Genomic DNA, 14,737 nt, shown 5'->3' on the forward strand with positions numbered 1-14,737 from the left:
CATTATTGTCTTTTTATTTCCGTTTGGTTCACGGAATGAATTTGATGGGAAATCATTTCCCATGTCATTTCCCAAGGGATGGGAAATGTTGATTCCTTTCCCATGTTTGGTAATGCCGGAAAAGTGATCCGGAAATATCACTTTATTTCATTTCCCATGTTTGTTTTGAGTAGGAATGAAAAACAAATTTTGTTTAGTTTCCCAATTGTACCTCTATTAAAAAAAAAAAGAATACCAATAATTGTTGGATAAAAATTGTAATTATGAATTGTTAGTAAGGACAAATTAGTCAAAAAAAATTGTATTTAATGCTAGTTTTACTTTCCCATGGGAAGGGAAAGTGAAACCCAAGGAGGAAGGAAGGATTCACTTTCCCTCCTACTTTCCCATGTGCTAGGAATCGTTTTCCCATGCCTGACTTACCAAACATGGGAAATGAATTGATTTCCCATGCCCAAGATTCCTTTCCCATGAACCAAACGCAGCCTTTAGGGTGATGATTTTTTTACTCTCCTTTTGTCTATTTATACGGTCATTTAATGTAATTACAAAAGTACTTAGAGCATCCGCAATTATGCTCTCTATTTCTTAACTAAAATTTAGCTAAAAATATAAGAAAGCTATTTTAGGAGCTCTTTAAAAAATTTCAACTCCAACCATACTCCATAATTTGGAGAGTCATAAATGCTATAACTCTTTTTTGATTGGTTCATCTCTATTAAAAAATAAAATAAAAAATAGTTAGCATTAAATAAAGGTTTGAAATACTCATTAAATAAGGCAGCATTAAATTATAGGGAGCCACTAGGAGTCCTTTCTTTCTCCTCAGATTTAGAAGCTCCTAGAGGACTCCCTATTTTAGGAGGTGGATAGGGAGCGTGGTTGGAGTTGCATTTTTAAAATGCCTCCCTAAAATTTGTCTAAGGAGGTGATTTAGGTAGCCCATTGTAGATGCTCTTAAAAACAAAAGGAGTGGCCAATGGGTTCCCACCACTATGATGGTGGATTCCCCCTCCACCCCATAGCAGTGCCAATGGTACACATGATCGAACCCTAGTGAGGTTTCTTTCCTCCAATGTAACAAAAATAAAAGGGTGTGTAAGTAGACAAAAGAGGTCCCTTTATTTATTTAGACTATTAATTAAGAGAATTCTCTTTGCTAATTAAGATAATCAAATAATATTATTTGTCATTTTCCAATTAAGTAATTAGTAATATAATGTTAATTTTACTAATTACTTCCCTATTCACTCTCTTACTATAAGAAACACTCATCCAATCTAAGGTATACCAAAAAGAGAGGAAAAACATGACATGGGAGTACAAAGTATGTTTAATGAAATTGTAGTGATTTCTAATTACAATTTCTTTATAATAATGATTTAATATAATTAAGGGCTCATAATTTGACAGTTACCTTATAATGACGGACATGGCCTCTTCTCGTTATAATAATATTAGAATTATTCGCATGTGTTGCATATGTGAAGATTGAAGATATTGTAGGAGAAAAAAATAATAGGATGTTTGTTTTTTTTAATAAAAGAAATTACTCCTATAAAGAACTACATCCTCATCAAGAATTTTTTAATATACTACACATGAGCTAGGACCACATTATGATTTGGGTTATGTGTAGATGGGACAAGGTCAAGATTAATGGTTCATTTGCAATATTTACAACACGGCATCTCGAGTCGAGATAGACTTTAAGAAGTTGAAGCGATGGTGAGCCCTTCACCTAAGTTGGGTGTGGGAGATTATTGGGAAGGTGTTAAGAAATATAGTCCTTGATCTCCTATAACAATTGATATCATAGCATGATTCGGCTACAATGCATTTGGTTCAAGTTGGAGAGGTAACTTAAGCAAATTCTTACACATATGGATAAAGGTTGAGCGGGTTAATAGAGTAAGGGCTAGTGGTGAAAAGGCTCAAGGAAATCCTAGGGGTGGCTAACTAGGTGAAGCAAGGGCTCCTAACAAGGCTTGAGAAAATTCTAGGCTTAAGTGGAGCAAGGGCTTCTAGCAAGACTTAAGAAATTATTGTCTGTAGAGGTTGAGTTGCAGGGACCACGTCATCCTCGAAAAGTTTGAGTGTTGTAACGGTTGGATTACCTTGGCTTGGATCTCGTCAATGTGGAGATTGTTGATGTATGTTGCTCAATACAAGCCATGATGTGTAAGTCCCATATTGAAGAATACAATAATAATCTATAGTTCAAATATATGTGGTCGACTCATAACTGCACCAAAGCCTTTTAAGATAAAACGCCACAGGTAGAGGTCCATTGAGCCTAATCTCACCTAAAGTATTGGACCTAGGTGGTTATGGTGAGGACAACATCTGTGTATAATTTGGACATATAGTGGGCTCCTACATGGTTCGTTCATCTATGACTATATAAAGGAGGACTTAGTCTCATATGTGTATTAAAAGAGGTATTGTCACGCCTCAAATCCAGACGAAATTACTAAAACAACAATTAAGTCAAACTCATTAACTTGCTCAAGGAAGCATGAGATGTATTCTTGTACTTATATTTTCTCTCTTATATTGATTGTCCAATCAATCTGTCTCATCTTTGAGATCTACTAGATAGTAGTCATTCTTCACAAGTTGGTATAGCCATGCCACTCTTACACTTAGAGCATCCACAGTGGGAGGGTGTATAATGAGGTGTATGTTAAATATACACCATTTGTGATCAGAATCATCTGCAATAGAGAGGTATAAACGAGTGTAAATTTGCATCACCACCATGAGATGTAAATTTAGATGCACATGTACATCCTTTTTTACATCTCTTGCATGTAGGACTTACATGAGAAAATGTGGGAAAAAGTAAACAAATGTGGGACGTACAGCAAAAAAAGGTGAAAGAAATCAATTATACATCTTCCTCACTAGAACAAAAATCATATTTACTACACCTAAAGGTATAAAGGGGATGTACAAGTGACTTTACACCCTCCCACTATGGATGCTCTTATATTCTTGGTTTTTAAGATGATCTATTAGATAGTAGTCATTCTTCACAAGTTGGTATAGCCATGCCTCTCTTACACTTTTATTCTTGGTTTATTTTTCGCAATAATTTTATTCTTTTAATTAGTCATTAGTGGTGGAGACAAAAAAATTTCATAAAAGGGCACCTTAGATATCAAAAGTTATTTTTCTTTTGCGTGACAATCAACCTAATTTCTTACATGATATGACGAATCAGTAAGCCAAATCCTTTTCTCCAATTTGTTTTATGTTACCGAATCTCTTCGAATTGATAAGATTAAATTTAAAACAAAAAAATTGTGCAAATTAGGTTAACTTTATAATCTATGTTGTATGGACACGAATACGATGACACGGGGAAACGGCAAATTTCAAAAAACAAGGATACTGGGACTCGGCAATTAAAACATAATAATTTATAATAATATATATATATATATATTGATGTTCATACTCCAATTTCACAATACCTATATATAGTGGAATTCAAGTTTTCCAAGCATTTCAAATGTAGTTTATTATTTTTATATGAATGAACACATCAGTTGACCTTGAGTGAGTTGATCCGTGTTCAGAGAGTGTCCTGACTATGTATGAAGAGTGTATTGATCGTGAACAAGACGTTAACCGTTGGACACAAATGTCCAAAGAGTGTCCGAACATCCGACACTTAAGCTTAGTGGAGTGTCCATTCAGCATAGTTTACAATCATCAACAGGATGGCGAAGTGTGCCTTTATCTTTTAACACATAAATCATAGTTGACTTCATCCATCAGGTTATGTTTTGGAATGCATGCACTAAGACAAAAGCCAAATAAAGGGAAAAAAAGAGAAGAAAAATGGTCTATCCACGAGTATAGATAATTCATAAGGAGCAACATTCTATCGGTACTAGTATATAGACCGAGTTTCTTTTCTTTATTTTTTAAAATCAATTAAACACCTCAAATGGTTGTTAGGAACTTAGGATTAGTGATTTCATAGTTAACCATAAAAAAAAGTTTTGTCTAGTAATTATTTACGTATGCATGCGTAAGCAATTGACGCTAACAAAAATCTTTATGTAAATATATTTGTGTAAGAATCATACCACCCAAAACCTGACACCTCAAATTGTGGTTAGGATTGGAGATTTAATACCCTAAAAAGTGTTCTTAGATGAGAAGTTCACCTTTTTTACCTTTTTTAAATTTATCAAATAAGGTGACCCATTTAATTTGATAGAATATGACACACATAATTGTAAATTTTAATTGGCATTGGATTATTTTAATTGGTCAATTGTTAGGTTCACTGAACCTGGGAGAAACTTATTGACAAAAAAAAACAAAAACAAAAACCCCAGGGAGAAACGTGATGGTGTGTTTGGTAAACAATGGGTCCTATTCTGATTTTCTATATCTATAATGGGAGAACTGGGTCCAGAGCTTAACCTATTGGTACATGAGTCATTCTATGATGAGGGTATTATATATAGTCCTTATGTGAAGTCTATCTTTTAATCGTTGGATCATACTAACGAATTTGATCCAACGGCGAATCAATTTTATCCAACAATTAAGAAATAAGACTCACCTGAAGGTTATATATAAGACCCTTGCTATAGAATTCTTGCTAGGTCCATGTCTTTCAGATGACAGTGATTTTTTATTTATCAATTTCGTATATATTAATCATAATTTATAATCTAAAAGTAAATGCTTTCATAATCAGAGACTGTAGATAATGGTGGAAAAGGAGAAATGACATCTCTGACTTCAGCATCACTTTACCAAACGGCATGACCAAAATCATCCACATTAAGGCTGTTTGATGAGAAATACTTGTGTGAAATGGAGATAGTAATATTTTGCTATTTTTGGCCAATCAAAGCATGCTACATGTAATAAATTTTCCACGTGCCCATTTAATACAAATTTTTCTGTTGTTTCAAAACAAAAAAGAAAAGAAAAAAAGCTTGTATTTTATTGGAAATTTTGTGCACCAAGAAGAATCACAATATTAATCTCCATTTCCTTTTTTAATAATTTCACAAAGATCAATTGAAGATTGCCCATAATAAAGTTAAAGCATTCTTCATTGCAACCATACTGAACTAAATGGCATCCTAAAAACTAAATTCAATCTTTATATTTAAGAGATATTTAGTCATATATTCATTCTTAGCACTAATATTATAAATAAATCATACACCATTTAATTTCTATAAACAAACCCAAGAAAAACTCAAAACATGATAGCTGGCCATATTGAATTTAATTTTGATTATTAAATTACTTTGATGCCCTATTGAGTATTTTAGATTTTTTTATGAGATTTTGGGGTTGAGTTTGTTTTAAGAAATCAAAGGCAGTTTTGTAATTTAAAAGAAGTTAAATGCCTTTTTGTTATGTTGTAAATGGGCTTTGGGTGTGTTTCTAAAGTCCATTTCATATAGAGTGTTTTTTTATAATTTGGGCTCCTATATTGGGTATAATAGTGAATCTCCCTATATTTAAACTGGAGGGCATCATAGTAGTTCTTTAACATGTAAAGAGGAAACAAATGGTAAAAAAATTAAACACAGGGAACAAAAACACTACCAAACATCTTTATCACCATCCAGTTAATTTCTGCTTTTGTGTTCTTTCTTTTTTCCTTTCCTCCAAACAGATTTAAAATGCACATACCCAAATCGATTTTCTAATAGACAGATAATACTATGATGTTGATTTGCAGATTTTGTAAGACTACTACCAGGCATGCGAAACACACATAATATTGTGTAATTTTGGTGATAGTTGACATCTAGGCATCTGAAAAGCATTGCATATTGTGATGATGTTTGACCCACAAAGCTAGGAGCCCTTCAAAGTTGAAACTGCTGAATCTAAAGACATCACAATCCAAACCTAACAGGCTACAGCTGTTTCACTGGAAACTTAATAGGGAAAGAGATATTTAATTATATACCCATTCTTAGCACTAGTGATATAGATAAATTTTACACCATTTAATTTCTATTAACAAATCCAAAAAATACCCAAAAGATGACAGTTGACCATATTTAATTTAATTTTGATTTTTAAATTACTTTGATGTCCTTATGAAGTTTTAGAGTTGGGCTTGTTTTAAGAAATTGATGACAATTTTGTAATTTATAGGAATTTCGAAGCCTCTTTGTTATATTGTAAATGAGCTTTGGGTGTGTTTCTAAGGCCCATTTCATGTATGATATTTTTATAATTTGGCCCATATATTAAGTATAATAGTGAATCTCCCGTTCCCAAATTATGCAACACCCTCAAGGTGGCTCTGCCATTTACAAAGAGAGGTGGTCCTGACAAAGGAACTATGCTTATTTACTGAAAAAGTAAATTACAAGGATGACTACCTTTCAATTGAAAAATAAACAATTATATGAATTAAAAAAAACTTGTAAAACTACATGCTCTCTCCAGAATTCTTTCAATAAGGAAACCGAGCATATCTTTTGTTCCCCTAAAACAGTGTGCCAAAGATAAAATCTATATGAGATATACCAAGAAAAATGTGTGTATTAATGAGATGAAAAAACAAAAAGACTTGTTGACGCGCAATAATAACCGAGCTCAGTCTTACCAGAAAGGGCAGGACATGTGAAGTGCCCTGAGCAGACCGAGGTACACATCAACACCGACCACTCCCGTGTCCGCCGGAGTTTACGCTCTCACTTCAGCTCGGGCACTGACCCGAACGTGTGGTAGTTAATGAGATACATCAAATATATGGAATTGAAAGCCTCACCTCAAATAGAGAAGAAAAGCATTACTAAATTTTTGTAGCTATAATTGTGTAAAGATCATAGCGCTTAAACATCTCAAATGGTTGTTAGGATTAGTGATTTAACAGTTAACCATTAAAAAAAAGTTTCATCTTGTAGTTATTTAAGCATGCATGCGTAAGCAATTGACGTTAACTAAAATCTTATGTAAATATATTTGTGTAGCAATCACACCACGGAAAACCTCACACCTCAAATTGTTGTCAGGAGATTTAAAAAGAGTTCAGCAAAATGGCTCTCAGATGAGAAGTTCACCTTTTTTCCTTCTTTCCTTGTCAGATAAGGTCACCCATTTCACTTGATAGAATATGCAACATTCACAGCACACACATGATTGTAAATTTAAATTGAACATTAATAACATAGATTATGTACGGATATGAGCATTGGCCACCATCTTAGATAGATTTAATTGGTCAATTTTGAGGTTCACTGAATTAGAGAGAGCTTTATTTTTTTGTTCAAACTGGAATAACAATGGGCAAAATGCCAAAGTTACAATGCTAGAGTCCGAAGATAACGGACAACTGCAACCAGAAAAACAGAGCGTACAAATACAGAGACTAGAGGAAACACAGGTAGGAGACAACCCAACCAATCGGGTGGACAAGGTAACACATCCTTGTCACCAGTGAGGATGGGGTCTCTTGACCCAAAAAGATGGGCTCATCCTCGACATGATCGTGTGTTTGAAAAACAATGGGTCCTATCCAGATTTTCTATACCTATATAATGGGTCCAGAGTATGAGCTGTAGCTCCATGTCTATCAGATGACATTGATATTATCAATTATATATTAATCATAATTTATAATCCAAAAGAAGAAAAAGGAAATGCTCTCACAATCAGAAAGTGGAGCTAAAGGTGGAAAAAGAGAAATGGCATCTCTGACTTGAGCATCACTTTACCAAATGGCATGTCCAAAATCATCCACATTAAGGTTGATCCAGCTTGTATTTTATTGGAAATTTTGTGCACCAAGAAGAATCACAATATAAATCCTCCTTTGTGCACCAAGAATCACAATATTAATTCTTCATTTCCTTCTTTAATAATTTCACAAAGTCAATGCCCATCAATGGCTTTACCTACCTGTTGAAAATTGCCAATAATAAAGCTAAAGCATTCTTCATTGCAAGCTAAATCTAAATGGCATCCTGAAAATAAAATTCAATCTTATATTTAAACTGGACGACATCATAGTAGTCCTTTAACATGTAAAGAAGAAACAAATGGTGAAAAAAAATAAAATAAACACAAGGAACAAAAACACTACCAAACATCTGTATCACCATCCTGTTAATTTCTGCTTTTGCTTTCTTTCTTTTTTCCTTCCTCCAAACAGATTCAAAATGCACATACCCAAATTGATTTTCCAATAGACAGATAATACTATGATGTTGATTTGCAGATTTTGTAAGACCACTACTAGGCATGAGAAACACACATAATATTGTGTAATTTGGTGAGAGCTGACATCTAGGCATCTGAAAAGCATGCATATTGTGATGATGTTTGACCCACAAAGCTAGAAGCCCTTCAAATTTCATACTGCTGAATCTAAGACATCACAGTCCAAACCTAACAGGCTACAGCTGTTTCACTGGAAACCCTATTATGCAAATGCTGTTTCAAGTGGCTGTGAAAATCATTTCAGAATTGTAGCCCATCCAACTTCAATAGGATATGAGTTCTCAAATCATGCAACACCCTCAAGGCTACTCAGCCACTTACAAAGGGAGCCGGTCCTGACAAAGGAACTGTGCTTATTCACTGAAAAAGTAAATAACAAGGATGACTACCTTTCAATTGAAAAATACATGCTCTCTCCAGAATTCTTTCAATCAGGAGGAATACATGAACGAATGAGTCCTAGAGTCAACAAGAATGTCTCATTTGTCAAGTTTATTAGACTAATTACCTACAAAGGGTTAAGTCATTAACATTCTCTTACCTTTTTTTTGTAATGACAAAGACTGGAAGAACTCTCTACCAGAGTAAAGAAGTGTCAAAGAAACATTAAAATCCAGAAGTGTCTTCTGTAAAAACGCCAAGTTTAATTTAAGAAGGCAACAGAAAGCATCCAAAATAACCATTACAACAAGGAATGAGACAATGAATAACACACAAAAGATAAATCTGGCCATTAACTTTGAAAAACATGAAGCACTCAATAAAACTGTACCTTGTACCACTAGAAATAGATTCCTAAGACATGGATTAAATACTAATTGAACCAGCAATAGCTTCACATCAATTTATCAGAGAACTGCAATCTGTGATAAAAAATTGATGTGGAACTACAACCTGTGATCACCTAATCCTGTAGGTCTAGGACATAGCCTGGTTTTTGTACTTGTTTCATCCCTACTCATCAATACAACACTATTGCCTTTGTATAAAAAAATCAAAAAAAGAAAAAGAAAAAAAAGACCACTAATAAAAAAAATACAATTTTGTGATCCAGAAACTTTTCTTCTATCTTCTCTTATTTTTCATTTTCTGGACAGAAAAAAACAGATGCATGCTATGAAATTTAATATATTCTCAAGGTTTATGGAAATATATGTTATGGGATATAAGGATCATTAAGACTCTGCTATACCGTTCTATCTTTTTAGTTTTTAGATAACTATTCCACTCTATCTTATGATTAGCTTCCACATAATTCGTTTTTGGCATTCTAGTTGGTGCAACCTCATTTTGAGGTGAGCTTTGGTTTGCTCATAATTTTTACCTTGGTCACTTTGGTTTCATACATGTAAAGTTTCAAACATAGATGATCAAATTTAGCCAAGTAATCTCACCATTTAAGCTGTGTCATGAGGTTTGGAACGCAATAGAATGCTCTTATACAAGCTTTTAAGCAGAAGCCCCATCTCAGTTTTTACGTACCATTATGGTTTACGTTTGAAATAAATTTATCCCTAAAATATATATTCCCTCTCTATAGAAAGGGTTACTTTGTACGCTTTGAAAAAGTTAATAGTGTAAGAAATTAAAGTTCCTGCACTTGCGTGAACCATGAGTTGGCTTGGGTGAGTTGAGGACACCTTCGCCGTGATGCTGAAGGCCGATGCGATGCGGGAATTGTTCTAACATCTGATTGCAATACGCCTTGTGTGATGCCAATGACCAGAGTGATTCCAGATCTCTCTTCTCTTCTTTTCTCCCACAATTGTCCTACATAAACTCTTAAAATGCTAGTTTCAATTAGCATTTGGGTTCTTAGGTGTTGCTTAAATACCCTACATCTAACACACACATAACCAATCTGACTTAAGAGAATAACCCTGCAGCTTCCTACAAAAGAATTAATGGAAGATCACAACACAAGCACAAAGGCTGAAATTTCTATGATTTCATTTGCCAAAATCATAAATTTCAGCTATATCTAAAACCAAATCATTTGAATATCATCCCTATATATAAACTTGCTAAATACCAAGGTGGCTACATATGTAAACATTATTTCTAGAAAACCGAGCAAGCAACCTGGTCAGCTGCTCACAATAATATACTATAAAGGAACATGAATAAGAAGCACAATCATACCTTATGAATCATGGATTACAAATGCCTACATGCAGCAGGACTCAATGACAAGTTATTCAATGAAAACAAGCTTCCAATTAGCTTTGAAATCTATTTAAACCAGATTTATACACCTATTTTGGAATCAGCACAACGGCTACACTTTCTACCACATATCACCCACAAATTTCCAATTTTGACACGACCAAACATGATTAGGTTAAGAATTCAGTTCTAAGCTTCGATTCTGATGATAAAGAGATAGGTGTGGTTGATTTTGTTTGAAGTCAAATCTTACTAATTTAAAATAATTTAACTAGACCTATCACACTAAAGAGTCATTGGACCCATACATGGGGTGTGTAGGCAACTATATTGAGTCATAGAAAAGGCGTATTCAAAGTGACTTGTCAGCCACTAAAAAAGAAATCAATCATGCGTCTCAAGGAGCAGATGTCAGATCAAGAAAAACAGAGCTACAAATAGATCAGTCACGAAGCTCTTTGAAGTACAAATTGGTAAAAGAAGAGAAGCAAACTACATAGGCACATAAGTACAAGAATTTACTGCCAAACCAGCAATAGAAGATCAATAACACCAGTGCAGTATTTAAGTCATAGAAAATCATCAAATGATGTCGTAGAGATGGTATAAGAAAAGTTACCAACATGCTTTCATCTGTGTACAAAATGGTCAAAGTTTCTGTTCAAAATGTCAGTATAAACACTACCACAAGCCCAGAAACTTGTAATGTTTTTAGTTTTATACTCTCACAACATTGAGACAAACTTCGCCCCTATTTATATATAATCCTTTGCCAGCTACATTGGTCTTAAACTTTCATAGACACACACAAACGCCAACAATACCAACAAAAAAAAAAGTATTGCAGCAACAGGGGTTTAATTCTTCTCCTTTTGGCTGTTCTGTAAATCCACCATGCAATTCAGGCTAAGCCGGTTACATACAGCAACAAAAACTCCAAGGCAACAAATGTTGAGACATAAAAATTATATTGATTTGTTAAGAGATTCAACAAACACAACAGGTTATCAAATTCAATGGCAATACAACAACATTTGGGGGTTTTTTATTTATGAATACCAACCTCTAGTTGGCATCGAAAGCTTAAACCATTGCTGAACCCGATCAAGGCAATGCAGTGAGCCTGGCCTCGAAAACGAACCCCCGACAAAGCCCATCGCCGCTTCCAGGCACACCATCAATCCACCGCCACTCGCCTTTCCCCGAACAATGGTCCCACAAAGCCAACTTCCCAATTCTCTTGGCCGAAAAACAAACCCTATCACCGCTACCAAACACCTTGAACTTGCTCGACTCTTGAAAACACCTGAACATGTCCACCGGCATTCGGCCCGCCTCGTCCCACTCCAGGCTATCCAAGTCCAGCCGCAGTATCAAAATCGTCGAGCACGAAGCATTCAGCGAGAAAGACGACTTCAACCCACCAACCATCAAAACCTTGTTCCCGTTTCCGCGAACCAAACGGGGTCGTTTCAAGATGTCAAAAACGTCCCCCCACTCGTGCTTTTCGAGCCGAGTCCACGTCTGGGAGGTCTTCAGTTTTGAAATTGTGCAATGAAAGAGCTTCCATTGACTCCTCCAAGGCGAACCCACATCGCAGAGAGCGTAAACCGAGTCAAAGACCAAAATTGGGCTTCTGGGTTTCGATGGGAGGTTGGATGAGAACTTTAGCCACTGGTTTGAACCGGAGAAGTAGAGAGCGGCGAGCTCGGTAAGGACCATGACTCGAGTTTCGGAGTCAACGAGGACCGAGCCGTGGCGCGACCAAGCCGACCCGAGCTGGGGCAGGACTCGGAACTGGCGAGTCAGAGGGTTGCAGACGACGAGTGACTTGGTGGACTCGGGCGAGTCGGACGATTCGCCCCAGAGGTAGACGAAGCCGAGGGAGGAGGCGACGGGGTGGGGGGAGCGGAAGGGAAGAAAATCTAGGGTGAATCTGAGCCATTGGTTGTCGTCGGGGTCGAACACGTGGAGGCAGGGAGGGGAGGACACGTGACGGTGGTGGTGGTGGTGGTGGGGAGGGCGGAGGGCTAAGAGGTTGAGGGGAGGCGATTGGGTGGAGATGAGGTGTATGAAGGATGGTGAGGTCAGTAGGTGGTTGAAGAACTTGGAGAGTGAGCGACAGATCATGACCTGACGGAGGGGAAGGCTGGAGAAGATCTGGTGGAGCGTGTCTTGCGGGAGAGCGTCCATGGCTATGCAGTGGAACGGCGGAGTATTGGATCAGGAGAAATGAGCGCAGACCGAAGAGAGTGAGAGAGAATTGTGGGCTGTGTGGGAGAGAGGAGAGACGTTTTGGTCGTCTCAAGAGTCTTCCTTCTTTGAGCTAACAGGCGAGTTTCATTTCGAGTCTTCCTTCTTTGAGCTAACAGGCGAGTTTCATTTCGAGTCTCCTCCTCCTGTTCCTTCTATTTTAGTCACAATTTGTTAATTTAGTTAATTTAGTCACAATTTTTTATTTTGTTAACAATTTAATAATAATTTTAAACTTGTTTAAACCATGAATATGATTTTTAAACAAAAGATCACAGAAATCCCAAACTTGGAATTATAAACCTCAATTTTGTTTTGAAACTCACTTCCCCTATTAAGTAAATACAAAAATTGAAATTGAAATTAGTTTTATAAAGTCCATAAGGCAGTATTTTGCATACAAATAAAGCAAGAAATGAGCAATAGTGAAATCAAAACTATTTGACGTTGTTTTGAGAGAACTTTGGGTTCATAGAAAAAAAAAAACTCACATAACAGGTTAGTTAGTTCATTGCCAATCAATCTTGGCATGAAACCGCACTACTACAACTTCTATATTACGTGGCATTAATTAATACCAAATTTTTCTTCTTACATGCTATTGAAAGGAGCTTTAATAACATTTTTTAAAAATACTTTTCCTATTTAGAGGGGCGATAGCATATTATGGGCAGGCCCCGTAAGCCCATGAGCCCGCGGGCCAAAAGATGAGGCCTACTCGGAAGGCTTTAAAACTGCATCTTGTTGCTTCTGGTATCCAAACACAAGCATACATAGAAGTATTAAAACTTTGTTTAATCTGATGATGTCTGTTCTTGAGGCTCAGATGTCTAATTACTAACGAGCTTTCTAAAGTCCCAAATGATGCTAAAGTACTTCCAACTCGATTGACCACTAAACAAAGCAATTATTCATGCAAAATATAGATTATGCATTCGACTTGTTTATGACATACGTGCTTGTTCACCCCTTTTTGTGTACCTGTGATGGTAGGGTAAAGTTCCCCATTAATTTAAAGACCATGGTTGGTCAATAAATTAACTTTCTTTGTGTGTCGAGCGTGCCACCGTTAGCAATTTTTCAATTCTAACAGATTTGAGAGTAAAAATAACTTGCGCCCCAAGCTATTGACTTTGAACAAGCGATTGTGAATTTGGGTGAGGAATATCTCCCAAGTAAGTTCTTTTCTATGCCTTAGACTGGTAAGGACTTTTACAATTTTCCTCAGTACGAAAACCGGTAATTCTGGCCAGAATGAAAGATGACAGATTGAACCAATTTCAGGCAGAACTCCCTTTTACAAGACTCAAAAAGGAAAAAACTGACTATACAAGGACAAGAAGAGGGCTGTGCTTCCATTTCTGTCTGGATAGTTGCCTCTGTTCTGGGCTGGACTGGGTACGCCTGTGCTGGACTGGACTTTTAACAACTTCAACTGCTAGGCTTCAGCTGCAAATCGATACCAAAGCTTGAGTTTGGCAGAGCTTTAATCTATTTCGAACCCTGGAAGGCTTTTGGATGGGCAGAACTGGGACTTCTCCAGTCTGAAAGGGGCAGAAGTGGCTGGACTCGAGCTGGAAATGGGCTGTAATACCTGTGATGCTTAGTCAGGGCTCTTCATAAATTTGTTGAGGTTTTCATATTTGAGAAAACTCAAAACTCTGCTTGCCTTGGCTCTGCTGAACCAAATTTGTAACGAGAGAGACCTCGTTATTGTTGATTTGTGAACTAGAATTCAAATCAGAAACAGTGGTTCAGCTGTCTTTGCTGGGAGAAAAACAGGATGATTCTGCAAGCTTGTTGAAAAAGCTTTTGAAATTAAGATGCTTCAGACTCTGGGTCTGTTGGACTTAGCTTGGAGTTCTCGTGATCAAGTGATCATTTTGAGTGTTTGTCTTTTGACTGGGTTTTGGTTGAGTTGGTTGATTGTCCTTTTCTCTGTTCACCCCCTCTTATATATATATGAAATGTTCTTTTGAAAGTGGGCGGCAAGTAATCAAAAGATCTTTTTAATTTTTAATTTAAAACAAACAGGGGTTCCATCCATTTTCTGGCATGCGAGCACTTATCAATTAGTTTCTTGAAGTGATCA

The 14,737-nt window shown here is 36.3% G+C and overlaps 1 protein-coding gene across 4 annotated transcripts; it reads right to left on the minus strand.

Annotated features, from left to right (window-relative positions):
• Positions 1–9,636: 9,636 nt before the first annotated feature.
• LOC148291134 (F-box family protein) lies at positions 9,637–12,784 on the minus strand. 4 transcript variants are annotated; one of them, XM_088246201.1, is made up of 2 exons: positions 11,456–12,784; positions 9,637–9,996 (listed from the first exon to the last, which is right to left on the minus strand). In XM_088246201.1, the coding sequence occupies exon 1, from the start codon at positions 12,583–12,585 to the stop codon at positions 11,497–11,499; it is 1,089 nt and encodes a 362-aa protein (XP_088102327.1). In that variant the 5' UTR covers positions 12,586–12,784; the 3' UTR covers positions 9,637–9,996; positions 11,456–11,496. The 4 variants fall into 4 exon arrangements, with proteins under 4 accessions (XP_088102327.1, XP_088102325.1, XP_088102328.1 ...); XM_088246199.1 differs by having other exon boundaries at positions 9,637–10,007; XM_088246202.1 differs by having other exon boundaries at positions 9,637–10,016.
• Between the last annotated feature and the right edge of the window lie 1,953 nt (positions 12,785–14,737).

This window comes from Prunus avium, chromosome 8 (genome assembly GCF_965620075.1).
Source record: "Prunus avium chromosome 8, drPruAviu1.hap1.1, whole genome shotgun sequence".
In the NCBI taxonomy this organism is placed as follows: domain Eukaryota; kingdom Viridiplantae; phylum Streptophyta; class Magnoliopsida; order Rosales; family Rosaceae; genus Prunus; species Prunus avium.

Coding starts and splice junctions, on each gene's coding strand:
- LOC148291134 (XM_088246201.1), bottom strand. CDS start 12,585: ATGGACGCTCTCCCGCAAGACACGCTCCACCAGATCTTCTCCAGCCTT.